Source organism: Notothenia rossii (genome assembly GCF_949606895.1).
Source record: "Notothenia rossii genome assembly, chromosome: 9".
NCBI classification, from domain to species: domain Eukaryota; kingdom Metazoa; phylum Chordata; class Actinopteri; order Perciformes; family Nototheniidae; genus Notothenia; species Notothenia rossii.
In genome coordinates, this window is record NC_136907.1 from 2,859,590 (window position 1) to 2,870,307 (window position 10,718).

Here is a 10,718-nt window from a genome sequence, read left to right on the forward strand (position 1 = left end):
ATGAAGCGGAGAAAAACTGAAGGAAATCAGACAGTCACCTCGGTCTGCTTCCCATTGGATCAATCTTTGATGAGACAGCTAATGATGCTCGTCGGCTAGTTAAGCTAGCATACCGCTAACTCAAGGACCAGCTTAAACTTCTCTGACGCCTGTTTCTGGTGAACCGTGCCATGGTGACGTTAAATCTGGTTGTTTTGGGAGTTGTGGGGAAAGAAAATTGGAAATAGAGATCACACATTTCCATTTGTTCTAATTTGGTTTGCATAAAGCAATGACATGTTACGAGAGGCGCCAGTCACGGAAACACAAATCGCTTTGGGACAGGTGACTAACACTCATTTTCCTTTAGTGCGGTCTCAATCCAGGTAATTACTCTTGTGATAATCCTCAGAAACGACCACAAAATATATCAGCTTGAGAGTTAGTCTTTTTTTTGTTACATTTTTTACATTTTTTTTTTGTTTGTTTGAGGAAAAGTAAAAAAAAAGTATGGAGGTAAATAGTAAATGATAATTAAACAGCAACTAATATAAACACATTTGACATTTTCTGACATGTTTAATGATTATTCACTCGTATAATTTGTGTTAATTTGACATTTGTTCTCAGATATTTACTCTTTAATGATGAATATTTGATCTACAATTGGCTTTTGAACTCTATATTAAGTTAAAAGGTGCATAAAGTGAGTTTAGGATGATTACCAGGTTTAGTTTTAGTCAACCTAGGTTTCATTTACTTAATTTAACATTTGCTGCTTGTGACCCAGAACGGATGAGATAGATTTCTCGACATATAGATGATTTGTCTTCATGTTAAAGTTAAAGATATGCCGTTGAATATGCAAAAAAGTGCCCATGCTTTCTATTCATTACAGGGAGATGTTCTTCCTGAGTGAGCCATAAAAAACAAATATAGCTCCGTGGTAAGTATTAATAAAACCTATTAAATCAATACATGCCTTGTACATTCAGCTGAGCAGGGACACACACACACACACACACACACACACACACACACACACACACACACACACACACACACACACACACACACACACACACACACACACACACACACACACACACACACACACACACACACACACACACACACACACACAAACACACACACACACACACACACACACACACTGCCATGCACACCCATCACCCGTAGCCCTCCACCCGTGTTATCCCCCGTCTCCATGGGGAGGTTTAATGAGGCAGACGGGACAGATGATGCTCCTCCCGGTGACGAACATCCAAAGTTTCTCAAACCGGCTTTTTTTTTGTGATTTGTCAACCGCTTAGAGATGTCCCGCCCCTTAGCCTATCACGTACAATGTGTTGGAGCGCTAACCAATAGAAAAGGGAGTGTTGCACGTTAATACAATTTAAAAAAAAATCAAATAAGTAAATACTAATAACAAACACCACGCTAAAAAACTTTAAGAAGCAGTATTTAAAAAAGATAAACGTACAAACTAATTTACTATTGAATTAGCCGGCAACGTCACATTGTAAATACATCACATGTCACTTGTTTGACACTTTTATCCAAAGCGACTTACATACTCAACACTGTGGACAATCCCAACAGGAGCACTTTGGAGTGAAGTGTCTCAGGGACACAACGACATGCTGACTGCAGTGGGGTTTGAACCTGCTGTGACCCCCTGACCCCAACACCAACGCACTAGTCCACTGCGTCACAGATAGAATAGATTGCACAGGAGTGTATACTTTTTGTTTTTACATGCAACGTTAATGCACATTACTCATATGGTAGATACTGCAGCAGAAAGTTGGTGTCTGTCTCGGCTCAAAATCAGAGAGTAAGAGTGTAAAGAAGGTTAGCTTGCTCGAGGGACGGAGGAGATAGGAGGAGACATTTTCTGATGTGGTTAGACACAGCCTAATGCAAAATGTACACACACACACACACACACACACACACACACCCCCCCCCCCCCCCCACACACACACACACACACACACACACACACACACACACACACACACACACACACACACACACACACACACACACACACACACGCACATAAAGATGGGAGGGCTACAGAAGATAAAAGTGTCATAAAAGCACAATATCTCCCTGTTTTACGGGCAGAGAGGAAAGTCGTGACCTACAGCCGCTCAGGTGAGTACTGCAGCTCTCCTCGTTACAGTTAAAAAAATTTTTTGCTAAAGAACATTAATATTTTCTGATAGAAATTAAAAAAAAAAAAAAAACTTTTTTTGCTCAATAGTAAATGTATCCTGCGCGGTAAGAACATTTGAAGAGAACAACGTTTTCAATAATCTGGTGATAACTCTCTAATGTGACCTAAACTAATCAGCTCGATAGTTATATACTTGTTTTGTTCTATTTTTGATTGAATGTGTTATTTTTTGTTCAGGAAAAGTAAAAAAGTATGGCGGTAAATACTTAAGGATCATCGAAAAGCAACTAATATGACCAAATGTAATTTTTTTTAATCTTGAATGATTATTGACTCGTATAATTTGTGTTATTTTGAAATTCGTTCTCTTATATTTACCGTTTAATTATGAATATGTGATGTTACATTGGCTTTTCATCTCTTTAAAGGTGGATAAGGTGAGATAAGGATGATAACCAAGTTTAGCTTTAGTAGAGCTGGGTGTAATTTATTTTATTTAAAATCTCCTGTTCGCGACGCAGAAAGGATTAGATAAGCAGAGATGCGCTTGTATGTACTACATGTGTGTTTGCACAGATAATAACTATTTGTTTCTTTGTGTTTCCAGAAACAGAAATCACAATCCAGAGAGTATCTTCTAAAACAGATTTATTCTAAAAAATCTGACAAAATGAAACTCCTTCTTCTGACTCTCTGCCTCCTGGGCTCAGGTAAAAAATAATTTCATTTTGTACAATAATATATATAAAAAACATCTCCTATTTTGTTGAAAGTCATTATTCATAACAGATGTGTTGCCAGGTAATTATAAATGACGATTGAACATTAACACATGTTCGTAATTCAAGGTTTAAATGACCGTAAAAACGTGACAATTAAAGGATTTTAATAATTTAGTCTGCACTTAATGGGGAAAAAGGATTTATGTTCAGATTTATAAAAGATACTAGTCTAAGGGATTTCCACAACCTGGCAACCCAAAAGTTGTCTTAATAAAACTGGCTTACAAAGCATTAGTGACAACATACAGTTTAAAGTGCCTTGTAAGAAAGGGATCATTGTTTTTTTAAACCATGGATATTACATTGAGGAATTCTTACAACACAGAATTGGTCATTTAAGGAATAAAATTAGGATTTTTGTGATATCTAAATAACAAAACAGACACAAAGCTCAGCAGGGGGTTCAAAGTGAGTAATCGTTTGATTATTTTTAAGTCATTTCATATAAAAGTGGAAAAAAACCAAATGTGAAACTCGAGGCAGTGAGGAGGAAATGGCAAATAAATGTGTGGATGGGCTTTAGTCATTCATTAACTTCACATCCCAGTTTATGACAGAGAACTTTCCAGATGGTAAAGGAGGAAATAGATATTAGTTTTTTTGGTACCACTTTACAATAAGACTATACAATAAGAAGGGTTTACGCATAGTTTGTAATTAATTAATTAATTAGGTTATGAACACTTTATAAATCATTAGTAAGCTTTTATAAGACATGAGATAAACAGGGCGACTGTGACCGGTTGCTTGCCAAATAGTGAGCCCACATGTATCTGTGCTGCTAAGCCTTATATTGGCTACCTAGCTTATTTTGTCTCCTTCATCAGCCAGCATCCTTGGTGTCTGTTGTTCACTGAGTTGATTCTCGCTAAGTAGCCAATATAAGGCTTAAGGCGAGTCATCTTGCCAAATAGTGAGCCTGTGTTGACGTATGAAAACTGTTAGAACTGGTTATAAATGGTTCTTAATGATTAATAAAGTGTTTACAATCTAATTAATAACCTAATTATGAACCCTTTATAAATCCTTTATAAGGGTAATCTTATTGTAAAGTGGTACCTACTGATATACACCTGAACATCAGCAGGAGAGGACTCTTTAAAGTAAAGGCACTACATACTGATATACACCTGAACATCAGCAGGAGAGGACTCTTTAAAGTAGAGACACTACATACTGATATACACCTGAACATCGGCAGGAGAGGACTCTTTAAAGTAAAGGCACTACATACTGATATACACCTGAGCATCAGCAGGAGAGGACTCTTTAAAGTAGAGACACTACATACTGATATACATCTGAACATCAGCAGGAGAGGACTCTTTAAAGTATAGACACTACATACTGATATACACCTGAACATCAGCAGGAGAGGACTCTTTAAAGTAGAGGCACTACAGACTGATATACACCTGAACATCAGCAGGAGAGGACTCTTTAAAGTAGAGACACTACATACTGATATACACCTGAATATCAGCAGGAGAGGACTCTTTAAAGTAGAGACACTACATACTGATATACACCTGAACATCAGCAGGAGAGGACTCTTTAAAGTAAAGGCACTACATACTAATATACACCTGAACATCAGCAGGAGAGGACTCTTTAAAGTAGAGACACTACATACTGATATGAACCTGAACATCAGCAGGAGAGGACTCTTTAAAGTAGAGACACTACATACTGATATACACCTGAACATCAGCAGGAGAGGACTCTTTAAAGTAGAGACACTACATACTGATATACACCTGAACATCAGCAGGAGAGGACTCTTTAAAGTAAAGGCACTACATACTGATATACACCTGAACATCAGGAGGAGAGGACTCTTTAAAGTAGAGACACTACATACTGATATACACCTGAACATCAGGAGGAGAGGACTCTTTAAAGTAGAGACACTACATACTGATATACACCTGAACATCAGCAGGAGAGGACTCTTTAAAGTAAAGGCACTACATACTGATATACACCTGAACATCAGGAGGAGAGGACTCTTTAAAGTAGAGACACTACATACTGATATACACCTGAACATCAGCAGGAGAGGACTCTTTAAAGTAGAGACACTACATACTGATATACACCTGAACATCAGCAGGAGAGGACTCTTTAAAGTAAAGGCACTACATACTGATATACACCTGAACATCAGCAGGAGAGGACTCTTTAAAGTAGAGGCACTACAGACTGATATACACCTGAACATCAGCAGGAGAGGACTCTTTAAAGTAGAGACACTACATACTGATATACACCTGAATATCAGCAGGAGAGGACTCTTTAAAGTAGAGACACTACATACTGATATACACCTGAACATCAGCAGGAGAGGACTCTTTAAAGTAAAGGCACTACATACTAATATACACCTGAACATCAGCAGGAGAGGACTCTTTAAAGTAGAGACACTACATACTGATATGAACCTGAACATCAGCAGGAGAGGACTCTTTAAAGTAAAGGCACTACATACTGATATACACCTGAACATCAGCAGGAGAGGACTCTTTAAAGTAGAGACACTACATACTGATATACACCTGAACATCAGCAGGAGAGGACTCTTTAAAGTAAAGGCACTACATGCTGATATGAGTGTAATAGGGTCCATTTGCAAAAACTGTTGAAACTTTCTAATGGAGACAAAGCGTTGATTGAGGTCATAGCTTCAGGGTCATAAAGTTAATAGTGTTTGTTGAAAGGGTGGGTCAGTCATATTCTTTATCTTTGACATCGCCCTCTGTTTTTTACAAACTTTTTACACACACGTTCACAAGCACTAAGTTTCTCCATAAATACTGTTTGCTTTATTTAAAGAGCAACACTTCTGGATTCATTCAACATGTTATGGACGATGATAAAAGGACTTTAAAGCTGAACTATGAGTCTGTGTTGAGATTTTTCAAAATAAAAGTCGAGATAAAGTCAGAACACGTGAGACACTACAGACAATGATATTGTTTTTTGATTCCATAACATCTTATTTTCACACATTTGCTTCACTAACTTTTGCATCTGCAGATTTCTCTAGAATTTACCAACGCCAGCATACCATAATGCCACATTAGCATATTTAAACATAACATTTCAGAAAACTTGTAATGCAAAAATTAATTGTCTTAATGTCGGTAATCAACTGAGGAGGTTTAATGGTGATGTCTATTAGTTAAAGGTGTTTCCCTCTTTATCCCAACCCTAACTTATAGAAACTTTTATACCTAAAAACTGGAGGAAACAGATCATTTTATGGCCGTTTGTAGTATTTTATGATTTATTCGGTGACAGAAATCCCCAAATCCCTCAATATCCAAAAACCTTTGACTATATAATATACAACAAAATAAAACAAAACTTCTCTCTCATGCGTATTCCGTTAAGACCCTTTAGGCACTCCTATCTAAACCTAACCAATCAGAGTAGGGGCGGGTCTTCGCGGAATACGCTTGGGGAACAAAATCAAGCTTTTTCACTGTTCACGTAAAGTCCAGTGGATTTATGGCAGGCAGAGAACCAACGATCAAAAGAACGGCTCTCACCAAGTACGACTCGGTTCCCTTTGTTCGTACCAAAGAGCCGTTCAAAATAATTGTTCGTAACATCACTATCTTGAACCGGTTTCTGTGTTTTCCTTTTACAGTCTCCCTGTGTGTTGGGCCAGCTGTAGTTCTTACAGCGCCCCAAGCTGGCACACCAGCCCCAGTTACCACACCAGCCCCAGCCCCAGTTACCACAACAGCCCCAGCCCCAGTTACCGCAACAGCCCCATCCCCAGTTACCACAACAGCCCCAGCCCCAGTTACCACAACAGCCCAAGTTACCACAACAGCCCCAGTTACCACAACAGCTCCAGTTACCACAGCAGCCCCCACACTAGCTCCAGTTACCACAGCAGCCCCCACACCAGCTCCAGTTACGACAACCACAGGGGGCCCAACTACAACAACCGCCGCAGCAGGGCTTTCATCTGGCGCTATAGCCGGGATTACCATCGGCTCCATCGCCGGTGTGGGCGCTGTTGGTGAGTACAATACACTAAGATAGAAAACAATACAGTCAGACACGATAGCATCATACAGTATCGTACAATATGATAGGATACGTCACGATAGGATACGGTACGGTACAGTATGATATGGTACGATTTGATACATTACAATACCATATGCTACGATACCATACATTACGGTACGATATTATACAGAATGATAGGGAACAATACGGAACGACACAGTAGAGTGTGTAACGAAACTATAGGATATGATAGGATAAGATACAACTTGGTACAGTATAATACAAAACAATACATTCGAAAACGATACGATACAAAACGTAACTAAGCAAAACAAAGCAATACGATATGATACAAATGATACAAAACAACTTGGTATGTTATTAGAGGAAACAATACCATACCGTACGAAGAAATACAACACGATACATTTCAATACATTATTAAACTAAAGAACAAACTAAAGTTACCATACGATCATTTATCTGACGAAAACATTTGATACACTACTTATTACATATAAGCACTAGTGCACATAACTTCCTCAGTGAGGTACTCAGATGAGTACCTACTACCTGGAGTCAGTGTTTGGTACTCCAACTTCTGGCTCCACTCAAAGTTATTTGATGAAGTCCTCTGTATCGCGAACGTTAACGGGGGGGGAGGGGGGGCTAGTGGAGTACTTCGTGACCACAGAGTGTGAACGTTGTGATCAGCTGTTTCAGCGCAGCTCTCCAGTGAAGGGGGGGAGTCTCCCTCCGCAGCCGGTTGGCGTAGTTTTGCCACAATTCCGTAGTACAGACCGACGTTAACAGCAGCCTTGTCTGTGCACACGGACACCGACTCTGTCGTCCGGTGATCTAACCGCCTTCTGCAAAAGCTTCACAAGTACGTCGGTAAGCAAATGCGCTTTGTGACACAAGTGACGGTACGCATTTCAGATTGTTGCCGCGCATGCGTACCTGCGCACCAGTTATGTGCCCCCCTGCAAGTCAATACTCAGACTATACTATGGATTACTAACTATGATAATTTGGCAGTATTTGAATTTAAAGTATTTTCGTATATAACATTCCCAGCCTTTCATCTAGATTAGTTCAGCGAATACATTCAAGATGGTAACGCCAATATCCTCATAAAGGATCAAATTCAACATAACAATTTTCCTTTCTGCCTTTTAGGTGGTGGCATCTTTGGTCTGCTGAAGTTCACCGGGAAGATCTGAGAGCAGTTATTCCCCGAAGAGGAAAATTATGGATTATAAGCTAAAAACATTTAACATCCTAAAATCAATCCTGATGCTTTTAACTGGACTCTGAGAAATAAAAACGTGTTGTCTGAAAGGCTCACATCGGAATGAAGAAATCACACGATGACACGAGCCAAGAGGAAGACAGAATGTAACACATTTTTCAGATAATTACAAAATAATCTATAATAATTTATAATATTTGTTTTTTTTCCTTTATTGACGGATGAAAGTATTTCTACTATAACTACTAATTTCCTTTATAATTAACTGTCACCTTTACGATGTAGGCATACAACAATGAGCAATATCTTATAAATTAATTTGTTTTTTTACGATGGTGTACAAAATAAAAAACATTTTATTTTAATATGTAATGTATTACTATTGTCTAGGTGACGTGGGGACTGCTTGAATGTTTTTCTTAGATAAAAGGCTTTGAAATTAAATTCAATAAATAACTTTCTGTGAACTACAATGACTCCAGCTGTCTGGCTTAAAGTCCATGTGTAGATTATATTAGGATCGTATATTTCTCCAACTTGTTTGTTCATGATATGAGTACTCAGTGTGCAGTATCTGGGTCTTTAATTAGTGTTTGCAGTATATGCAGAGGAGAGAGAAGTACTCAGATCTTGTACTTGAGTAGAAGTACTCAGGTATTGTACTTGAGTAAAAGTAGAAGTACTCAGATCTGGTTCTTGAGTAAAAGTAGAAGTACCCAGATCTTGTACTTGAGTAAAAGTAGAAGTACTCAGATCTTGTAGTTGAGTAAAAGTAGAAGTACTCAGATCTTGTACTTGAGTAAAAGTAGAAGTACTCAGATCTGGTTCTTGAGTAAAAGTAGAAGTACTCAGATCTTGTACTTGAGTAAAAGTAGAAGTACTCAGATCTTGTACTTGAGTAGAAGTACTCAGGTCTTGTACTTGAGTAAAAGTAGAAGTACTCAGATCTGGTTCTTGAGTAAAAGTAGAAGTACTCAGATCTTGTAGTTGAGTAAAAGTAGAAGTACTCAGATCTTGTACTTGAGTAAAAGTAGAAGTACTCAGATCTGGTTCTTGAGTAAAAGTAGAAGTACTCAGATCTGGTTCTTGAGTAAAAGTAGAAGTACTCAGATCTTGTACTTGAGTAAAAGTAGAAGTACTCAGATCTTGTACTTGAGTAGAAGTACTCAGGCCTTGTACTTGAGTAAAAGTAGAAGTTCTCAGATCTGGTTCTTGAGTAAAAGTAGAAGTACTCAGATCTTGTACTTGAGTAAAAGTAGAAGTACTCAGATCTGGTTCTTGAGTAAAAGTAGAAGTACCCAGATCTTGTAGTTGAGTAAAAGTAGAAGTAGGCCTACTCAGGTCTTGTACTTGAGTCAAAGTAGAAGTAGACAGATCTTGAAGTAAAAGTAGAAGTACTCAGATCTTGTACTTGAGTAAAAGTAGAAGTACTCAGGTCTTGTACTTGAGTAAAAGTAGAAGTACTCAGATCTTGTAGTTGAGTAAAAGTAGAAGTACCAGAGTGTAGGAATACTCTGTTACAGTAAAAGTCCTTCATTCAAAATGTTCCTCAAGTGAAAGTAGGAAAGTATTATCATCAAAATATAGTGAAAGACAGTAAAAGTAGTCATGGTGCAGATTGGTCCATTTCAGAATAATAGATATGATATGTTTTATAATGATTGATCATTAAAGTGTTCTCAAAGCTGGTAAAGGTGCAACTAGTTTGAAGGACTTTGTATATTGCAGGGTAGCTTGTGGATTTACTCCAGGTGGAACTAAAGTCTGATTTAACACTTGATTAGATTTTAATCCAGATCTGTAAAGTAACTAAAGGTAATGTATTAATGTTTTTCACGGCGGTTATAAAGGGGACTTTGTCCCTCATGAGGCGTTCACTGTTTTACGGCGTGTTCATTAGCCGTGGAAGTGTCAACAGAGGGATCGCTTGGTAACAACATGCAGGTAAATGACTGTTAATACTGCTGAGCTGATCAGCCCATATAATGTGGGCGGACTGGCCATCGGGACGTTCGGGACGAATCCCGATGGGCCGGTACTGAAGTGGGCCGGTCGGACGATGTGGGCCTGCCGGTAACCGGCAGGGCTCGGCATTATAAATGGCCCGCTGGCCCGGAAGCACTATTTAGACACCCCGGGCCAGCATAACGTACTTTCCACTTGCCCGCTCGGGCCACAACAAATATTGCTTTAAAAAAATGTGTCCTGTGGTATTGGTATTTTATTGGCATTTAGTTAAATTGTTTAGTTTATCACAACATAGCGTGCCGTGAGTCGGTTGCAGGTCGGTTGTCGTTGTTGGGTGAAGAGCAAACAGCTGTTTGCTGCGGAGCGCAGCCGAGCAGGCTCCCGTGAGCGGGAGCGCGCTCCTTCACTACAGACTATCGCTCCACCTAACCATTCGCCAAAATGTTTTTAATACCAGCGGTAACCGGCCAAGCACCGGGCAAAAAACAATCTGGAAATAAAAGAA

The 10,718-nt window shown here is 38.9% G+C and overlaps 1 protein-coding gene across 1 annotated transcript; it reads left to right on the forward strand.

Moving 5' to 3' along the window:
• Window positions 1–2,059: 2,059 nt before the first annotated feature.
• Window positions 2,060–8,718, forward strand: LOC307017561 (uncharacterized protein). The gene is made up of 4 exons (XM_079647156.1): window positions 2,060–2,163; window positions 2,793–2,895; window positions 6,620–7,000; window positions 8,173–8,718. Exons 2-4 carry the CDS (start codon window positions 2,856–2,858, stop codon window positions 8,214–8,216), a joined length of 465 nt encoding a protein of 154 aa, XP_079503282.1. The 5' UTR covers window positions 2,060–2,163; window positions 2,793–2,855; the 3' UTR covers window positions 8,217–8,718.
• The last annotated feature ends 2,000 nt before the right edge of the window (window positions 8,719–10,718 follow it).